Raw genomic sequence first — 21855 nt, 5'->3', positions numbered from 1 at the left:
AACAGAAAGGAAAATTATATTATAGATACAGATAGGCAGAGAGAGATATAGATACAGATAGGCAGAGAGAGATATAGATACAGATATAGATATAGATAGAGAGAGAGATTTTTTTTTTCCTCCCCAAAACATTTGGTCTTTAAGTTTATATGATTTAAAAAAAAAAAAAAAAAAAAAAAAAAAAAAAAAAAGAGTGGTGATCAATTACCACCAAAAAATTATATAAATTTTATTTGGGTACAGTGTTGCATGACTGCGCAATTGCCAGTTAAAGTAGCGCAATGCTTAATAGCAAAATATGGTCTGGTCATGTAGGGAATAAAACCTTGCGGGGAGTTCAAAGTGGTTTAAAAAAAATAAAATAAAAAAACAAAAACACAGACGTGCTCAATATTAACATGACTAGCACTATCTGCACCTGCCTGAAAGGCTGAACTCACCATGAGCCTCCACATCATACTCTTCTCCTTCAAAATCATCATCGGAGTCGTCCACATCTTCCGGGTCGGGGTGCAGAGCCTGGCAGTCACACATGGCAGAGAACATCTCTCCTACTGAAATTACAGACACACGGTTTAATAAATGAAGAGTAGCCGACGACCATCATACTCTGGCTTAGAGCACATTCACTACTATAGAAGATGCACTGACCCCTATGGAAAATGAACATGCTAAAAAAGCAACAAAAATGCAAGCAGGACAAAAAAAAATAAAAAACCCCACACACATTCACGAAGTGTGAATTAATTTAATTAAATAAAATGTGTCACACAATTTAAAATAAAAAAATGTATTAAAAGTAGGACTGCACCAATACCACTTTTTAAAGACGGAGTACTAGTACTTTTTTTTTTTAAATGTCATGCGACAGTGGCACTAATATGCAGCACTGAGGTGTGGACTGGGTCAGTAGTTTTTTTAAATTTTATTTACAAATTTATTTTTAAAATTTAATTTTTTTTTTAGATTTGTTTTTTAACCGCTTCAGATCCGGGCCATTGCCAAATGACGGCAACAGCGCAGATCTAAATTGCCGGGACTACGTCTATTGACGTCGTCCCGTGCACGAGCAGCCTGCGCGCCCTGCTGATCAGCGAGTCTATGAGACTCGCCTGATCACAGATCAGAGTAAGGGGTTGGTCCCGACCCCTTACCACATGATCAGCTGTCAGCCAATGACAGCTGATCATGTGATGTAAACAGAGCCGGTAATCGGCTATTTTTCCTCCTCGCGCTGACAGCGTGAGGAGAAAAAAAAAACCCGATCACCGGCGGCCGTGATCGGGACATTAGTCCCGATCACGGCGATCTTATAACACAAAGCAATAGGCAGCAGTGCTGCCTACCAGTGCCCACCAGAGTCACCCATCAGCACCCACATCGCCACCCATCAGCACCCACATCGCCACCCATCAGCACCCACATCGCCACCCATCAGCACCCACATCGCCACCCATCAGCACCCACATCGCCACCTACCAGTGCCCATCAGTGTCACCTACCAGTGCCCATCAGTGTCACCTACCAGTGCCCATCAGTGTCACCTACCAGTGCCCATCAGTGCCGCCCATCCGTGCCCCCCATCCGTGGCCATCAGTACCGCCTTATCTGTCCCCATCAGTGCCGCCTTATCTGTGCCTATCCGTGCAGCCTATCAGTGCCCACCAGTGCCGCCTCATCAGTGCATATCAATGAAGGAGAAAAATTACCTGTTTGCAAAATTTTATAACAAACTATTAAACATGATTTTTTTTTTTTTTCAAAAATTTCCATCTTTTTTTGTTTGTTTAGCAAAAAATAAAAACCCCAGCTGTGATTAAATACCACCAAAAGAAAGCTCTATTTGTGGGAAGAAAATGATAAAAATTTCATTTGGGTACAGTGTTGGATGACCGCGCAATTGTCATTCAAAGTGCGACAGCGCTGAAAGCTCAAAATTGGTCTGGGCAGGAGGGGGGTTTAAGTGCCCAGTAAGCAAGTGGTTAAAATGCCTTTTTTTTTGGGGGGGGGGGGGGGGGGGGGTCGTTTAGCAGCAGCAGTGTACATGAGGCCTTAAAATCATTTTTTTTTGCTAGAAAATTACTTAGAACTTATTTTTTTCCACAGACACCCTAGTGAATAAAATGGCGGTCATTACAATACTTTATGTCACACCATATTTGCGCAGCGGCCTCACAAAATGCAATTAAAAAAAATTTAATTTTTTAAATTACAAAATGAGAATTTTTTTTTTTTTCATTTTGTGAAAGATAATGTTACGCCGAGTAAATTGATACTCAACATTTCATGCTTCAAAATTGCGCCCGCTCGTTGAATGGCGACAAACTTTGACACTTAAAATTCTCCATAGTGGACTTATAAAAATTTCGACAGATTACCAGTTTTAAGTTCGAGGAGGCCTTTCTCTAAAATTATTGCTCTTGCTCCAACGATCATGGCGATCTCTCACGTGTGGTTTCAACACAGTTTACATGTGCGTTCGCTTCTGCACGCGAGCACGTGGAGCTTAAAATTTTTATTTTCTTATTTTACAGTTTTTATTTTTACACTGTCCCTTTAAAAAAAAAAAAAAAGTTTGGGGATCACTTTTATTCCTATTACAAGGAATGTAAACATCCTTTTAATAGAAAAAAAAAAAAAAAAAAAAAGCATGACAGGACCTCTAATGTGAGATCTGGGGTCAAAAAAGCAATAAAAAAAAAAATTTTTTTGTCTCTTTAAGGCCGTTGTGCGGAAGTGACGTTTGATGTCACTTCCGTCAGCCAATGGCATTGAGCCATCATTACTTCATTCAAATTCCTGCCTTCTCAGGGGACGAACTGGATCGTTGCTGCCGATGGCTATGGTAAGCGGTGGAGACGACTGGGACACAGCATGCAGGGGGGGGGGGACCTCTCCCGCCGCCGATAAAAGTGATCTAATGGCGAATCCGCCACAGAGACCACTTTTATCTTGAAGCAGACCGCCCGCTGTTGAAGAAAAAAACAAAAAGAGGTTATATCAGCTATCTGCTGCCATAACCTCTGTATTTAACGTCAATGTACCGATGTATAACGACGGCGGTCGGTCCGGAAATAGTTTCACGTGAATTTAGTGCAAAACAAAACAGCTTAACATGCCAGTGGTATTTGTGAGCTAGGGATTACACAAGGCTTTTCATAGAGGTCCTAATTTTAATGTGCCCTGACAAATTTACATGGACAATAACAGACTAATCCTAAGGCTATACTGGCAAACTGTGTGTAAACCCTACGGCTAGGTTCACACATGTCTGGCTGCGGTTTGCAGTCAGTTTTAAAAAGGCGTTTTGGTACAGTTTTGTTTACCGGTTCAGGTGTAAAATTTTTACTTGAATTCACACCTGAACCAGACCAAAAAAATAAATAAATAAATAAATAAATCGCACAGGACTCTTTAAAAATGGACTGCGGCATGTTAATGCCAAAGTTGTGGCAAAGTCGTACAAAGTAGTACTGCTCCCAAATCACGGCAAAAACGCGTTAAAATCGCGGCCGCGAAATCACATGTGTGAACCGGCTCCTATGCAAGCCTGTCTGATTCAAAATGTTATGCAAACTGGATGCAGTTCAAAAACGCATCCGATTCGTATTTATATGTGAACCAAGCCCAATACAGTTTTCCAGTTTCACGTTTGGCATCTTGGCTTACAGTTTTCTTAAGAAAATATTTTTGTGAACCTGGCAAAAAAAAAAAAAAAAAAAAAATCAGAGTTACGTACCGGTAACGTCTTTTTCCAGGAGTCTTTCAGGACAGCCACCTTTGAGAGACCTCGGCTCCTCCCTTCACAGGAAACACCGCCTTAACTTCAAAGATTTAAGCCCCTCCTGTCCCACTGGGCCCTCAGTCTTCTAAGAGGAGTACCTCCGGCCAGCTGGGGAGACACAAGAACATGCCACACACAAATACCTTTAAATCTTCCCGATTGTTCCCCTCTCAGGGACTCCATTAGCATGTTGGGGAATTGAACCAGCAACCCCAGTGCTGCTAGACGGAACTTCTACCCACTTAGCCAGTGGGCAATCTCCTTATTGCAGACACATTTTTCGGGTGGGTATCAGTGCTGTCCTGAAAGACTCCTGGAAAAAGACTTTACCGGTACGTAACTGATTTTCCCTAAACGTCTTTCAGGACAGCCACCTTTGAGAGGATAAATGAGCACTTAACCCTAGGGCGGGACCACCACTCGTAGGACCCCTTTCCCCCCCCCCCCCCAAAGGTCCGATCCTTAGCGATCCACAGGTCCAACCTGTAGAGTTTGGCAAAGGTGCTAGGACCTTTTAACTTCCAACTTATGCTCACCCACATGATCTCATCCGAAAGTTGGCAAAACAATTTCTTGGCCTCTGTGAAGCTTGGAGGCTACCCTCTTAAAAAAAGAAAACACCTGGTATGGAAATATTTGTAGAAAAGGGGGCCCCTGATCGGGAACGCTCTCTGCGTACCAGCTGTTGAAAATGTCTATGGTAGATGGAGCAGGTTTCCCTTTTCCTGCTATTTAGCAGGGCCACCACACCATCTGAGAAGCTATTGCCTTTAGCAATTCCTCCTCGGAAGCCATGCAGGGAGAACCCACCGCTCCACCTGGGGACAGCAGAATGGCCATGAGATGAAGGTCCTCCCAGATTGGCAGTATCCAGTAAGGTTCTACGCCAGAACGTACTGGCTTGGGAACCACAGCCTCCTGGGCCAATGTAGTGCAGTAAGAATAGGAGACATAACCTTGGTTTGAAGATAAATAGGAGAAGGTCGTCCAGATAGGCGATTATTGAAATGCCCGAGTCGCATGCCTTCCCTGGTTCTACCGTTAGCCTGGGAAACTTGACAGCTCTCCCTCCTGGGAATGTGCAGATAAGTGTCCCTCAGGTCTGTGATTGCCATTAAGCAGTTTAGAGGGAGGGGGGGGAACGAGTCTTTTACGGAGCCTTCTGTAAGTTATTCTGTTCCCCCAGGCCCTGAATTTAGGGAAGTTAGGTTTAACAGAGGAAGAACAGACCTTCTCTATATGAAGTAGCATGTTTGGGGTGCGAACCCAGAAACTCAGTGCTGGTAGGCAAAAATGCTAACCCATTAGCCACTGTGCCACTTTAATCCCTCTGGTCATGGAGTGATAACAGCTTCTACTCCTGGATTCCCAGGGTGGCACGGATGGCTCCCAAGCGATCCTCCATCTCCTCCAGGGAAGGCTTGTAGCGTGAGGGTCTAAAGAACTCACCGTCCAACCCCCTCTACCTCCATCTGGAAACCTGAAGAAGCGCTAACTGGCTCCTCTACCACCCCCTGAAAAGAAGGATTTCCTCACCGGATCCTGACATCCTTTGATGGCTTCCACCCAAGCTTCCAGGACCAGGAACACCCTTTAAAAACAACATACTGATGTGGCACTGGTAACTAGGCCCTTGCCTAATTTCAGGATACTCTGCTGTTTACAAGCAAGCAATACCCAGTCTGAGACAGAACCTATGGTTTGAGTGCTGCTGGTCCGGAGTGCCAGCCACTAAGCCACTGTTGATAGCACGTTTAGGATTCTCCAGCAAGGCTGACGCTTTCCATGCACTTTGGTAAACTGGTGATGAGCGGCCAGGGAGGGTTGGCTTGCAAAATCAAGCCAGTGACCCCTCCTTACCATCCCAAGAAGAAAAGATTGAAGGACACCACTACCCGCTATGGGGGGGAAGGCCCCCAATCTTACTTCGGACTGTTCGAGAGGACGAACTCCCCATTTCCCCCTGCCTTTCTGACCCCAAGACCTCTCTGGAACGTCGGTCTTTGGGACCCTGAATCCTCACTGAAGATGAGACTTCTTCCTTGCTTGCTTCCCCATACTACAGACAGGAAAGGACTCTCACCTATCAGCTGTCTAATCTAAACGGTTTTCAGACCAGGACCAAACCAAAACAAGCCCTCTATGAGAATCCCGCAGAGCTTAGCCTCGGATGCACTGTCCTACTGCCAAGCTTTAACTGAGATGACTAGGGCTGAGGATCTGGCAGACATATGCAGTGAATCAGATGAGGCATGCGCACTATATGCCACCCGCAAGAGAATGGGAAAAGACAAGATTGTCTCAGTCCCTGCCCTGTGCGCCCCAAGGTAGAGTCCCAGGTGTCCTTCAAGAGCGGGTCCATCCTCTTGTCCATGAAATCTCTCCCAGGTAAGGTCTGTATGCCTGGAAACCTGATAGAAGGCTGCGTCCAGTCTGGGTACCCTACCGACTAACATCCTCCCTGAAAATAAAACCTAGGCTTCAGGGCCCTTGAAAGGAAGAGTCTCCTCCCCAGATCTAGCCAATCGTTGATGGCTTCCACCAGACGGCTTCCACCAGACCTTCCTGGGCCGGGAACAACTTCTTCTGTTCCCCCAAGCCCTGATACGTCTGGACATGGAGCAATAGCGGCTTCCTCACCTAGATTCCTAGGATGGTACAGATGTCTCCCAAGAGATCTTTCACCCCCTCAAGGGAAAGCTTGTAGCGAGAGGGTCTAGAGCAGTGGTTCTCAACTCCAGTCCACAGGACCCACCAACAGGCCAGGTTTGCAAGATAGCTGAAATACATCACAGTTGATATCACTTGCTGCTCAGTGATTGCAGTATTCTAGTCTGCAACTCCCCAAGGTAATACTTAAAATCTGGCCTGTTGGTGGGTCCCGAGGACTGGAGTTGAGAACCACTGGTCTAGAGGGCTCACCACCCAACCCCTCTCTCTATGACTGCCCTGGGAGCCTGAAGAAGCGCCAAATGGCTCCTCCTCAGCTTGTCACTAGTGCCCCCCCCTCCCCCAATGTCCCTCCATTAGCGGAGGATAAGACCGGCTGGCAGGTGCAATACTCTGCTAAGCTGGCGGGGGGCCAGCCTGGGGCTGAACCCGACTGAAAAAAGGGGCATGCCGGGCACTGCAGTTCCTCAGGCTGACTGGACAAGGGGCATGCCGGGCACTGCAGTTCCTCAGGCTGACTGGACAAGGGGCATGCTCGGCACTGCAGTTCCTCAGGCTGACTACACAAGGGGCATGCTGGGCAATGCAGTCCTCCAGCTTACTTTTAAAACCAAAGACCATACTCCTAAGCAGAGTGTCACCAGGAGTGTCCCTAGGACCAAACACCACCAAGATCCCAGTACCGCCTCCCAACCCCTCGACCACCAGAGGGGTCTACACCCGTGGAGCCGTCAAGTAAAAGGGAAGGGGAAAATCCACCCCAGGGTGCCTCTCACCTTAGTGATTGGTGCTGGCATTACCAGGAGTAGTCTGGGCCGCCTCTGCCCCGAACATCTCCCTCTCATACACCGCAGTCCCGGCAGAAGTGCATGCCTCCACCAGACGTGATGTCACTACGTCCTCCAGTCCAGCTTCGAGCTCCCTTACTGGCCACACCGAACGCGGGGAGGAACGATGGCACTTCCGACGACGTCCCCCTGGACAGAACGAGAGTGGAGCTCCCGAAGCTTCTTCCCCACCCTCAGGAGAAGCTGGGGTGGCTAAGCGGCGGACCGAACAATACCTTCTCTAAGGCCCAAGGTTCCGCCAACGAAAAAAAATAAAGATAGGGAGAGCTTCTCTCCACAGTAAAAAAACGTCTTCAACCTCACCAGCTGTTCAGCCTTGGTTCCCAGCGATGTCTCCCCTCAGAGGAAACACCAAAAAATGAGGGCCCAGTGGGGCAGGAGGGGCTTAAATCCTTGAAGTTAAGGCGGTGTTTCCTGTGAAGGGAGGAGCCGAGGTCTCTCAAAGGTGGCTGTCCTGAAAGACGTTTAGGGAAAAGTTTCTTAACTGGGAGGTCGTGCAATTACCAGCAGCTCCTGTTGCAGGATGACAATATCTGAACCCAAGAGTGTAATATATTGCAGCTTACCAGTCCTTAGACGTGGTGGTTGCATTTCTCCCCTCCCCGGACACCTTATTTTATGTTAATCTGATGATTATGCTGGGAACACAAGCTCACTCACCATATAGAGGGGCAGCGTTGTCATCACAGATTTTTAGGATAATTAATCATCTGCCCATCCCCCATACATAGATCCTGTGTCATTCATAGAAGCTGTAGCGTGGCTTCTATGCCACTTTTTTTGTTTACAAGTAAAAATCTGTATTTTTTTTTTTTTGCTGGAAAATTACTTAGAACCAAGGCCGAAACTTTTTTTTTTTTTTAGCAGAAGCCCTTGAGCAGGGATATGCAATTAGTGGACCTTCAGCTGTTGCAAAACTACAAGTCCCATCATGCCTCTGCCCCTGGGTGTCATGCTTGTGGCTGTCAGTTTTGCTTTGCCTCATGGGACTTGTAGTTCTACAGTGGCTGGAAAGCTGCCAATTGCATATCCCTGCCCTAGAGAATAAAATGGCGGTCATTGCATTTTTTTGTGTCAGGCAATATGTGCGCAGCAATTTTTCAAACGCAATTTTTTTGAAAAAGTACACTTTAATTTTAATGCAAAAAAAAAAAAAAACAAAAAAAAACCACCATATATAAACTAATGTAAAATATGCCAAGAGTTAAAACTGCACACAAACTACGATGCTCCATAGGCGATACTTTAAACAATTTCAGATTACCGGTTTAGAGTTTCAAAAGGAGGAGCTAGAATTATTGCTCTCATTAGATCATTAAAGGCGATTGCACCACACATGTGGTGCAAACAGTTTTTCATATGCGTGTGCAACCTACATATGCGTTCGCCTCTGCACACGAGCACAGGGGGCGCTTTCCATTTTTTATTTGTATACATTTTATTAATAAAAAGTTTTACACTATCCATTTAAAAAAAAAAAAATTGATCACCATCACAAGAAATGTAAACCTCTTTTGTGATAGAAATATGGGATGACAGGTCCTCCTTATGGAGACATCTGGGCTCTACAAGATGATCTGGTCTCTCCAATTCTATGGCCAGACACATGAACTGTAGTTTCCATGGATGAGAGCAGTAAGAATGAGAAACTACACTCTTCCTGCTGAAAAGCGATCCAGCTGCTCTGATCACTTATCATACTTGATTTGATTGTAGTGCAATTGTGACAGAGAAAATTGAGTACTGTCTGTGATACTTTGTCCTGGAAAATTGTATGTTAGTGCAAATAAAAAAAAAAAAAAAAGTATCATGGACAGTACTCAGTTTTCTCTATCACTTATCAGAAAGAGAATTGCTGCCTGCAAAAAAACAATACCGGGGTTATGGTTGACATCTGCAGTCACAGCCCTGGTAAACCGCAATGTATTTATAAGGATTGCAGTCTTGAAGTGGTCACTTCATACTAAGTACTAAGTTATGGCCCTTGTGCTGGTTTTTGATTTTAGCTAAACTTGATCTTTAAGCCACCGTTTTGCAATTAGCAGCAGCATTGTCAGCCTGCTTGTCAGCCTTGCTTCAATTGGAAGTGAAGGAGTGCATATGCCAGGCTGACTATGCTACTTACCATCAACCTGGCTTACCTAGCTACTTCATACATTCATTATCTTACACAGGCAAGGCTTAATGCTGAGCGAGGAAAGAGCAGCATCATCTCCCTATCTAAGCAGTATGGTGGAGATCTTTGATTCACAAGACTGGCTTAACAGAATTATAAGCCCACTGGTAGCGGAAAAAAACAAAAAAATACTGTATATTAGCATTTTGCATGGAGGTCACCTTTTACTTAAAGTACATCTAAAGGCTCATCTAATGACAGACAAAAAAAAAAAAAACCAAACAGTTGTGATACACAATCCTCGAAGTAAAGCATAAACTTCCTTTACTCCCGTCTGAGGCAAATCCTCCTTTGTGTCTCACACGCTCCCCCCCTCAGACACTGTGGTTCACAGTGGGAGCGTTTCAGCAAGAAGCACTGCTGTCAATTCAGAAAGCAGTGGGCGTTACTGGGTGTGGCCAGGTGCTGTCTGACAAACTTCCTTGGCTTGTGAAAAAGCAAAGCCAATGATGACAGCCAGAGCCCCATAAACATTCTCTCCTCCCACTGTGGTGCAGGCAGGCACAGCCTGAATGAGTGTGGCAACCCTGCTCTGAAATCAGGAGCAGTGCAGCACAGTTGTCACCACATCAAGCATCATTACGTGGATTTTACTGGAAGGGCCAACAAGAATTTGTGGAACTTTGCAAGGGGACTGAGAGAAAACTCAAGCATGCACATTAGAATTGAGTGCTGCAGCACATAATTTTAGGGAGGCCAGAGTTCTACTTTAACAGAGAGAAACTGGGATTCACTTCAAAGTACATCTTAAACCATATATGCCACTGCGGGGTTGATTTGCTAAAACTGGAGCTTGCAAAATCTGTTGCAGCCCTGCATAGAAACCAATTCGGCTTCCAGTTTTTTGTCAAAGCTTAAAGTGGAGTTCTAGTCATTTTTAAGTTTATTAAAAGTCAGCAGCTATAAAGAGAGTGTATCTGCTGACTTTTAATAAACAGACACTTACCTGTCCCATGGTCCAGCGATGCGGCCACCCGAAGCCTCACTCCTCTCCCATTGCAAGTGTGGACACCTGGCTGTGACAGCTTGCATAGCCGGGTGTGCGCTGCGCCTTCTCAGTGGCCAGGCAATCTTCAAGGACCCATAATGTGTCCCAGAAGATTGCAGGAGGAAGGAGAGGGAGAGAGGGAGAATTTACATGCAAGGGGGCGAGGAGTGCTTAAAGCAGAAGTTATACTTTTGGGTGGAACTTAGCTTTAATAGAACATGCTGAAGAAGCCGATTGGCTACCATGCACAGCTGCACCAGAATTTGTTTTAGTGAATCAACCCCGGTGTGTAGTAATCACACCCCAATGGACATATGTTAAAATGTAGAGCTGCCACCTTTCAAACTATACATACAGTCTGTTTTATCCTCTGGAATGAACCGTATTTCTGTGATTGGCCCCTCCTCATCATCACTGTCCTCGCATTCCTCTTCAGAGTCCTCATCCTTCATCTCGGCTTCTGTTTCTTTATCGTCTAAACACATTTTAAAATAAACAATTAGCCTAAAAGCTCAATAACAACTAGACAGGCAAGTAAACCATACTTTAGCAATTGAACTCATTCAAAAGCAGAACCTGGCAAAAAAATACATAAAAAAACAAAACAAAACACACATAATATATTTTTCAACAATTAAAGACAACAAAATGGTGTGGAAATTACAATTGGAATCAACACAAAATGGTTTACTGATAAGTGAGCTTGCCTGGAAATCACATAAAATAAATCTGTTTAAAATAAAGCTTGCCAATAAACAGCACAGGATCGCAGAAAGTGCAGCTTTACATCACAGATGTAAGCCCAGCGTACCTGTGGTTTTCGTGCAGCTAACCCTTGCTTTCCCATAGACTTCTATTAGGTTGGGAGTGTTTTCTGAAGGCGCACCAAGAGTCCTGCATGCTGCATCTTCAGTGTGCTTTCAGAAAACACACTAAAGATGGACAAATCTAATACAAGTCTATGATAAAAAAGCATTTAACCAGGACGAAAGCCACGGATACACTGGGCTTGCACCTGCGCTGAGGCCAAACCACAGCAGTGTGAAGCCTACCAAACTCCCTTCTTTCAATGCATATGACCCACGAACACCTGGGAAAATTGACAATGTGTTTATAATGGTGCCCACCCTCCCCAACCGATTAATACTCAACCGCTGCTACTTTGTACATCACAGGGTCGCATCGAGTGAATAAGATACCAAGCCTTAAAAGATTATGGCCGCATGATACGGCTAAAAAATATGGTACCTAAAGTTCTCCATACCAAAAGCCTTTACAGCTCATCAGTTTACAGTTAACCCTGAATGGTGTTCCTAGAATTATTGCTCTCTCTCTCTCTATATATATCCATTTTATTTTTATCCCCCCCATCATCCAACAAGGCCCCAATGTAATAGCATTGCACAGGTGACAGGTACTCTTAAGAGTCACCAGAGGCTTGACAAGCTGATCCTATACGAACTCACAGTATTGCAAGGGGCCATATTCGCAAGCAGGTTCCAACCACATCCACCATCACGGCCCTGATGAAGGGGGAGGCAGTTCCCCTGAAAAACATTGGGTTTACCCATCACCTGTGAATTAACTAAATTCGATAAACTTCTTTAATATAAAGCTTTACACTGCGTGCACCCGCTTCTACACCTACCAAAATTAGCATGCACCGTGGTGCAGTAGATGTGGTCAGCAGCAGAGATTTGTTTATCTGTCATTGGTGTGCGCAGCCTATTGCATTAGGGTGTGCACCCCCAGAGCACAAAACACACCTGCTTGTGTATATCAGCAGAGCAGTGGACAGTGTCAGTAGAGCAAAGATTGGTGTTGGTAGGACAGTGGACAGTGATAGTAGAGCAAAGATTGGTGTCAGTAGGACAGTGGACGGTGTCAGTAGAGCAAAGATTGGTGTCGGTAGGACAGTGGACGGTGTCAGTAGAGCAAAGATTGGTGTCGGTAGGACAGTGGACGGTGTCAGTAGAGCAAAGATTGGTGTCGGTAGGACAGTGGACGGTGTCAGTAGAGCAAAGATTGGTGTCGGTAGGACAGTGGACAGTGATAGTAGAGCAAAGATTGGTGTTGGAAGGACAGTGGACAGTGATAGTAGAGCAAAGATTGGTGTTGGTAGGACAGTGGACGGTGTCAGTAGAGCAAAGATTGGTGTCGGTAGGACAGTGGACGGTGTCAGTAGAGCAAAGATTGGTGTCGGTAGGACAGTGGACGGTGTCAGTAGAGCAAAGATTGGTGTCGGTAGGACAGTGGACAGTGATAGTAGAGCAAAGATTGGTGTTGGAAGGACAGTGGACAGTGATAGTAGAGCAAAGATTGGTGTTGGTAGGACAGTGGACAGTGATAGTAGAGCAAAGATTGGTGTCCGTAGGACAGTGGACGGTGTCAGTAGAGCAAAGATTGGTGTTGGTAGGACAGTGGACAGTGATAGTAGAGCAAAGATTGGTGTCGGTAGGACAGTGGACAGTGTCAGTAGAGCAAAGATTGGTGTTGGTAGGACAGTGGACAGTGATAGTAGAGCAAAGATTGGTGTTGGTAGGACAGTGGACAGTGTCAGTAGAGCAAAGATTGGTGTTGGTAGGACAGTGGACAGTGATAGTAGAGCAAAGATTGGTGTTGGTAGGACAGTGGACAGTGTCAGTAGAGCAAAGATTGGTGTCAGTAGGACAGTGGACGGTGTCAGTAGAGCAAAGATTGGTGTTGGTAGGACAGTGGACAGTGTCAGTAGAGCAAAGATTGGTGTCAGTAGGACAGTGGACAGTGTCAGTAGAGCAAAGATTGGTGTCAGTAGGACAGTGGACGGTGTCAGTAGAGCAAAGATTGGTGTTGGTAGGACAGTGGACAGTGTCAGTAGAGCAAAGATTGGTGTCAGTAGGACAGTGGACGGTGTCAGTAGAGCAAAGATTGGTGTTGGTAGGACAGTGGACAGTGTCAGTAGAGCAAAGATTGGTGTCCGTAGGACAGTGGACGGTGTCAGTAGAGCAAAGATTGGTGTTGGTAGGACAGTGGACAGTGATAGTAGAGCAAAGATTGGTGTCGGTAGGACAGTGGACAGTGTCAGTAGAGCAAAGATTGGTGTTGGTAGGACAGTGGACAGTGATAGTAGAGCAAAGATTGGTGTTGGTAGGACAGTGGACAGTGTCAGTAGAGCAAAGATTGGTGTTGGTAGGACAGTGGACAGTGATAGTAGAGCAAAGATTGGTGTTGGTAGGACAGTGGACAGTGTCAGTAGAGCAAAGATTGGTGTCAGTAGGACAGTGGACGGTGTCAGTAGAGCAAAGATTGGTGTTGGTAGGACAGTGGACAGTGTCAGTAGAGCAAAGATTGGTGTCAGTAGGACAGTGGACAGTGTCAGTAGAGCAAAGATTGGTGTCAGTAGGACAGTGGACGGTGTCAGTAGAGCAAAGATTGGTGTTGGTAGGACAGTGGACAGTGTCAGTAGAGCAAAGATTGGTGTCAGTAGGACAGTGGACGGTGTCAGTAGAGCAAAGATTGGTGTTGGTAGGACAGTGGACGGTGTCAGTAGAGCAAAGATTGGTGTTGGTAGGCCAGTGGACAGTCAGGTTTTTTTTATTACAATTTTTTAACATTTTTTTTATTTATAGGAGCCCCGCTATGGGGCTTTGGTGAAATATCAGGGGTCTAAACAGACTCCTCATGTCTCACTTATGAGACAGATTCCCCAGTCCCCTTCTCTTGAGCCTGCAGTAAACTTTTTCCTATGCTCCAGTCAAGAACGAAGACAAGAACAATTGGTAAAGGAAGGGGCCGGTTAATGAAATATTTCCAGCTCCTTCCACACCCATGAAAGGAGGGAAGATGGCAGCACTGGGGGGGGGGGGGGGGGGGGGGTTTGACAGAAAGCAGGAGCAACTCAGGATCACATGGGGCCACAGCACACCCTGCACACTCGGCTAGGTTATACGTGTTTACAGTTGCATAACAGCAATTGCAAAGCACAGAGCCACTCCAATCAGCTCTGTGAATTTTTCATGTGACCGTATGATCAGTCATTCTGAGCGTGACGGTTACGCGTGTTGCTGAGAGGACTTTATAAATCATGCACTCAGAACAGTAGGGTCCCCTGACTGGTCATTTCATTACAATGGCTGGTCATGAGGGGGTTAATCAGGGCAACATATCGTTAGCTAACCAATCCAGTCAAGGACTCATTTCATCTGGTCACCGATCATTTCATCTGGTCACCGGTCACCAGTCACAATGCTGTCGCATTGCTTTCAATGCATTTTAATTTAAAGTAGTCTGAATTTTTTATTAGCCACTTTCCTACTGGGCCAGTTCTGATATTTCTCACATACATGTAAAAAAAAAAAAAAAAAAAAAAATCAAATCAATCAGCATTTTTTTTTTTTTTTTGCTAGAAAATTACTTAGAACCCACAAACATGATATTTTTTGAAAGCAAAAGGCCATGAAGAATAACAAATCTAGAGACAGAGCAGTACTGGCTATAACAGATTTGCCAAGGAAACGTGTACCTACCTCCCAGTTTGGCATTGACCATGACGTAGAGGTGCTCCTCGGGGTAAGCCGCGGTGTCCCTGGAGATGGCATGCAGACTGATGGAGGGATATTCCAGAGAAAAGCCCAGGCCTGAAGCATTCAGCCATGACAGGCGACTGAAAGACAAAATGAATATCACACATGTAACCAACCGGACAAAACAGAGTACACATAGGAAAGATAAGAAAACAGGAATAGACAAGAGGCCAGAAAAAACAGCCGCAGATATCCCACAGGGCAAAATCAGGACACACTACAGAGGCAGCTGAAACTTTTTTAATCATTTGCCGACTGCAATAATAATATACACACACCTCCAGTGGTGAAGGCTACCAGTTGATAGATATATAGGATCTCTCGAAAGAGAGAGAGAGAGAGAGAGAGAGAGAGAAGAGAGAGAGAGAAGAGAAGAGAGAGAGAGAGAAGAGAAGAGAGAGAGAGAGAAGAGAGAGAGAAGAGAGAGAGAAGAGAGATGAGAGAGAGATCTCTACACACACGGGTCTGCAAGTGGTTTACCGGGGATTTTGGCTCCAGCGCCGGTTTTTGCAGCAGGTGGCCGGCTTTGTCGGGAAACCGGTCCGATCGGTTCATGAGCCTCTGGAATGGTTTCCAAAGCGGCGGGAGGGGACCTTCCATCCCTTTCTGCCAGTTGGTCAGAGAAACTATCTGGACTGGCAGTGCAGCCACCTAGACCCATTAGACGATCAAAGAGTTAACACTCATTGATCGACTCTATGGCTTTGGAGGACTGGAGCGACGTCATCTCTGGTTCAGGCAGGAAGAAATTATTTATTTTTTTTTTTTTTTAAAGTGAAACATTAAAAAAAATTAAAAAGCGTGAAATGTTAGGTATCCATTTACGCGGAGTAACATCATCTTTCTAAATTATGCTAATAATCTGTGTGTGTAAACCACGGTCCTGCTCAGTTACCAGGGCAATCGGGGGTGCCCGGGGGACATCACGGCCACCGGGCTCGTGCACCGGGACCAGAGTAATGCGGCAGGCGCGCGCCCCCCTGGGGGGCCTGGAAGGCCGTCACGTCATATGACGGCGGCCCAGGGTAACAGCTGCAACGTCCCGCCGTCGTATGACGGTGGGCGGGCAGCAAGTGGTCAAAGTGGTTGTAAACCTGTTACAACCACTTTTACCTAAAGGTAAGCCTAGATTAAGGCTTACCTGTTAGGGGTGCAACGGATCAAAGAACTCACGGTTCGGATCGTTCCTCGGATCAGGAGTCACGGTTCGGATCAACAAAAAAAAAAAAAAAATCTCCCCCACTGTAATATCCACAATCTCCCTATTGGAAGGGTGTGGCAGAGTATTGGCGGGTATATTGGCAGAATATTGGCGGGTATATTGGCAGAGTATTGGCAGGGTATTGGCAGAGTATTGGCACTGCTGCCATCTGATCTCTCCCCTCCACTGTACAGATCAGTACACAGAGGGGAGAGAGGAACCGGCGTCATGTTACAAGTGATCGCTCCGTCATTTGACAGAGCGATCACGTGCTAAACGGCCGCCGGGTGTACCAAGATGACCGCCGCTCCGGAGCTAGGCCGAAGCCGCGGGCTTTCCTATGGCCGAGGCCACAGAGCGCTCCGCGGATCGCGGGTGTCCCGTACGGATCAACCTCCGCGGATCGGATCACGGATTGAGGACGATCCGTTGCACCCCTATTTACCTGTAGGTGCTCGAAATATCTCCAAAACCTCCACCGTTTAGGAGATATTTACAAAAAAGGGGATCACCGATGTCTACAGCGCACGCGCACTTTAGACTCTTTTAGAAACGGCGAGCGTGAAAGAAATTTTCTAGCAAAAAAAAACAGTTTTAAACCAGTAAACACCAAGTCTATGGGGGGGGGCCCCTCACGTGGGAGGTCTATGTGGGGGGGCGCCCCTCACGTGGGAGGTCTATGGGGGGGGGCGCCCCTCACGTGGGAGGTCTATGGGGGGGGCGCCCCTCACGTGGGAGGTCTATGGGGGGGGGCGCCCCTCACGTGGGAGGTCTATGGGGGGGGGCGCCCCTCACGTGGGAGGTCTATGGGGGGGGGCGCCCCTCACGTGGGAGGTCTATGGGGGGGGGCGCCCCTCACGTGGGAGGTCTATGGGGGGGGGCGCCCCTCACGTGGGAGGTCTATGGGGGGGGGCGCCCCTCACGTGGGAGGTCTATGGGGGGGGGGCGCCCCTCACGTGGGAGGTCTATGGGGGGGGGCGCCCCTCACGTGGGAGGTCTATGGGGGGGGGGCGCCCCTCACGTGGGAGGTCTATGGGGGGGGGCGCCCCTCACGTGGGAGGTCTATGGGGGGGGGCGCCCCTCACGTGGGAGGTCTATGGGGGGGGGCGCCCCTCACGTGGGAGGTCTATGGGGGGGGGCGCCCCTCACGTGGGAGGTCTATGGGGGGGGGCGCCCCTCACGTGGGAGGTCTATGGGGGGGGGCGCCCCTCACGTGGGAGGTCTATGGGGGGGGCGCCCCTCACGTGGGAGGTCTATGGGGGGGGCGCCCCTCACGTGGGAGGTCTATGGGGGGGGCGCCCCTCACGTGGGAGGTCTATGGGGGGGGCGCCCCTCACGTGGGAGGTCTATGGGGGGGGCGCCCCTCACGTGGGAGGTCTATGGGGGGGGCGCCCCTCACGTGGGAGGTCTATGGGGGGGGCGCCCCTCACGTGGGAGGTCTATGGGGGGGGCCCCTCACGTGGGAGGTCTATGGGGGGGGCCCCTCACGTGGGAGGTCTATGGGGGGGGCCCCTCACGTGGGAGGTCTATGGGGGGGGCCCCTCATGTGGGAGGTCTATGGGGGGGGCCCCTCATGTGGGAGGTCTATGGGGGGGGCCCCTCATGTGGGAGGTCTATGGGGGGGGCCCCTCATGTGGGAGGTCTATGGGGGGGGGCCCCTCATGTGGGAGGTCTATGGGGGGGGCCCCTCATGTGGGAGGTCTATGGGGGGGGCCCCTCATGTGGGAGGTCTATGGGGGGGGGCCCCTCATGTGGGAGGTCTATGGGGGGGGCCCCTCATGTGGGAGGTCTATGGGGGGGGCCCCTCATGTGGGAGGTCTATGGGGGGGGCCCCTCATGTGGGAGGTCTATGGGGGGGGCCCCTCATGTGGGAGGTCTATGGGGGGGGCCCCTCATGTGGGAGGTCTATGGGGGGGGCCCCTCATGTGGGAGGTCTATGGGGGGGGGCCCCTCATGTGGGAGGTCTATGGGGGGGGGCCCCTCATGTGGGAGGTCTATGGGGGGGGCCCCTCATGTGGGAGGTCTATGGGGGGGGCCCCTCATGTGGGAGGTCTATGGGGGGGGCCCCTCATGTGGGAAGTCTATGGGGGGGGCCCCTCATGTGGGAGGTCTATGGGGGGGGCCCCTCATGTGGGAGGTCTATGGGGGGGGCCCCTCATGTGGGAGGTCTATGGGGGGGGGCCCCTCATGTGGGAGGTCTATGGGGGGGGGCCCCTCATGTGGGAGGTCTATGGGGGGGGGCCCCTCATGTGGGAGGTCTATGGGGGGGGCCCCTCATGTGGGAGGTCTATGGGGGGGGCCCCTCATGTGGGAGGTCTATGGGGGGGGCCCCTCATGTGGGAGGTCTATGGGGGGGGCCCCTCATGTGGGAGGTCTATGGGGGGGGGCCCCTCATGTGGGAAGTCTATGGGGGGGGCCCCTCATGTGGGAAGTCTATGGGGGGGGGCCCCTCATGTGGGAGGTCTATGGGGGGGGCCCCTCATGTGGGAGGTCTATGGGGGGGGCCCCTCATGTGGGAGGTCTATGGGGGGGGCCCCTCATGTGGGAGGTCTATGGGGGGGGGGCCCTTCATGTGGGAGGTCTATGGGGGGGGCCCCTCATGTGGGAGGTCTATGGGGGGGGCCCCTCATGTGGGAGGTCTATGGGGGGGGCCCCTCATGTGGGAGGTCTATGGGGGGGCCCCTCATGTGGGAGGTCTATGGGGGGCCCCCCAGACCTTCCTGTCAGCTCACACCGGCTCACCTCTCGGCTATGTAGAGCGTTCCTCTCCCCAGCTTCTCTCCGCTCATCACGGCCTCTGTCATCTCCTGCTGCCGCCTCACCCCTTCCTCGGGCGGCGGGAAATTTCTCAGCGAACCCAACATCGTCCGCGACACCCCGGACAACAATCACCAGTCTGCACCTCTCTCTGCCAAACAGGTGGCGCGCTACAAGTTTTCTGACAGCAACGAGCAACGGAAGTGACGTGCACAAGACGCGCCGGTGTTTCATCAGATTAGCCGACCCGTCAGAATGTGTGACGGAAGTGACGTTTAGTCGCCGCCATCTTGCTACACCCCGCACTCCTCTACAGTAAGGATACACTGAGAAGGGGTGAAAGCGGGCATCTTGTTACACCCACCGGAGTTTGTATGTGTATATGTTTAATTTTAAAAGCAGCGAACTTCTGTCAGATTAGCAAACCTATGAGATGAGCAGGCTTGCCGCTGCTTTAAAATTCAACATCTAACCAGTCAGACGGAGTTCTAAGTACTGTATTTCACCATATAACATCACTTTACTGTTAAAAATAAGTGCCAAATGCAAAACTCCGGTGGGTGTAACAAGATGTCCGTTTTCCCCCTTCTCAGTGTATCCTTATTATGGAGGAGTTTGGGGTGTAGCAAGATGGGCGGCGACTGAATGTCACTTCCGTTACAAAATCTGACGGGTCCCCAAATCTGACGAAACACCTGCCGACTGACTGACGTCACTGAGACGGCAACGGTGTGCTGTAAGAGATTGACATTTCCGTTGTCTCTTTCAGCGCAAAGCCCCTTCATTTTTTTGTGAACGTCTATTGAAAGTCAAGCAAATAGGCCAAAAATAAACGAACATTCATGTATATATGATACTGTGGGGGCTGATTACAGCACAACAATATAAAAAAAAAAGACAAATATAAATAAAGTTATATAAATACAAAATACACAAATGTATATATATATATTACATAGGGTTACCACCTTTTCTTCAAGTCAAACCCGAACACTTTAGCGGCCTGGAACACCTGTGGGTGCCCCAAGGAGGGTAGTAATGCGGTGCGCATAGCGAACAGTGGGTGTGGCCAAATTGCTCTTACTGACGTCATTGCCCTGAAATCCCCCCTCCCCAGTGATGCCGAACCTGCCCCCAGACAGCCGCCCGCAGCTCCCGGATGGCAACAGATTTGTGTGTGACTATCTCGGTTACTTGAGGAGCCACTAGGGTTGCCACCTGTCCAGGATTCACCCGGACAGTTCGGGTTTGGAATCGTGTCCGGGTTTCAGACTGGCTGAAACCCGGACACATTATCCAGACCGGACTATGGCTTCCCAGCAGGGTTGCTGGCTGCAGTTGTCTAAGCCGAGAGTGCCCGTTACACTCTCTTTCACACTGCCCAAAGCCAACACTAACAACCCCCCTTTCCCCCCCCCCACACATACACACACAGACAGGAGAGGAGAGAGGGCTCGATCTGCACCTCTTACACCCACCCCTCTGTGTCTGCCCACACTCCAATCCCCGGCGCCATGCCTCAGAAAAGGAAGGTCGGGGCTGGAAATTTGAAGCCCAGCAGCCTCAGATACATCTGGATGAGAGGTGCTGACTGCCAAGGGGTGAGTGAGCTCACCATCCATCCCTGTCTGTCACTGAAGTCTCCCCCCCCCTCTCCTCCATTCTCTCTCCTGCCTCTGAGTGAGTACACTGAGGAAAATCAGCGTTCTCAGAGCACCCCTTACATCAGAGTTCCCCTTTACACCAAAGGCCACAGTGTTCCCCCTTCAATCAGAGTCCTCTCCGTACATCAGAGTTCTCAGTGTTCACTCTTAAAGGGGGGTTCCGGACGTTTTTTTTTTTTTTAAAGTCAGCAGCTACAAACACTGTAGCTGCTGACTTTTAATAAGGGCACTTACGTGTCCAGCGAGCCCGCGATGTCTGCCCAACCCCCCCCCCCCATCGGATCGATCGATGGAGCACCTCCATCCTAACTAAGGGAAACAGGCAGTGGAGCCTTGCGGCTTCACTGCCAGTTTCCTACTGCGCATGCGCGAGTGGCGCGGCGCTCTGTGAATGGCCCTGTTGGTTCCTGGGACACACACATGTCCCAGAAGGCAACGGGGCCGCTCACGTTAAGAGGAGGAAGCACCACAGAATAGGAAGAGGCAGATTAGGAAGACTGCCTAGCAACAGGGGTTTCAGGTAAGTTTAAAAAAAAAAAAATTTTTTCAAATGTTTTTTTTTTACATTTTTTAATGAATTTTAATTGCCATTTCCTTTTTTATGGTGGACCTCCACTTTAAATCAGGGTTCCCAGAGGATCCCTTATGTCAGAGTCCCCAGAGTTCTCCCTTACATCAGAGTCTATAGACTCTCCCCTTCCAGTGAAAGCGAGTTCAGATGTAAAACTCTGTGGACTCTGATGTAAAGGGGAACTCTTGTTATGAACTTCATATGATTAGAAATGTTATTTAATAGCAAAATATATGTATAGTTTATACTATAAAAAAAAACCCAGACACATGATTCAAAACCCGGGCTGTCCAGGTGAATCCCGGACAGGTGGCAACCCTAATATTACATGTATATAAAAATACACAAAGGAAAAAAAAATATATATATATATTGGATATATTGATTTTTTTTTCTGTTTGCATGTGATAATAAGGTTGTTTACTGATTGCTATGGTTTGCATGTTGAGAATCTTTGCACCTGATGAATAATTCTGGTTGTGCACATTATATGTTGCAGCAGGTTTGCTTGTAAGGTGTGCTGAGATATGTAGTGCCAAAGCAGCAGAGTTTGCACTTTTGCTGAACAAATGTGATCTAAAAGGCCAAAGCTTTAGTGCAGTGATGGCGAACCTTGGCACCCCAGATGTTTTGG

General features: G+C 48.5%; 1 protein-coding gene across 1 annotated transcript in view; it reads right to left on the bottom strand.

Moving 5' to 3' along the window:
• CLNS1A (chloride nucleotide-sensitive channel 1A) overlaps nt 1–19240 on the bottom strand; it is a 43058-nt gene extending 23818 nt beyond the window's left edge. Inside the window, exons 1-4 of the mRNA XM_073612813.1 lie at nt 18972–19240; nt 14972–15108; nt 10822–10941; nt 441–554 (exon numbers count right to left, since the gene is read on the bottom strand). Of these exons, the coding sequence (XP_073468914.1) occupies nt 441–554; nt 10822–10941; nt 14972–15108; nt 18972–19093 (493 nt within the window). The 5' untranslated portion in view covers nt 19094–19240. The remainder of the gene's footprint in view (nt 1–440; nt 555–10821; nt 10942–14971; nt 15109–18971) is intronic.
• Nucleotides 19241–21855: the final 2615 nt, after the last annotated feature.

Source organism: Aquarana catesbeiana, linkage group LG02, assembly GCF_042186555.1.
Source record: "Aquarana catesbeiana isolate 2022-GZ linkage group LG02, ASM4218655v1, whole genome shotgun sequence".
In the NCBI taxonomy this organism is placed as follows: Eukaryota; Metazoa; Chordata; class Amphibia; order Anura; family Ranidae; genus Aquarana; species Aquarana catesbeiana.
This window is presented reverse-complemented; position numbering and strand designations above follow the sequence as displayed.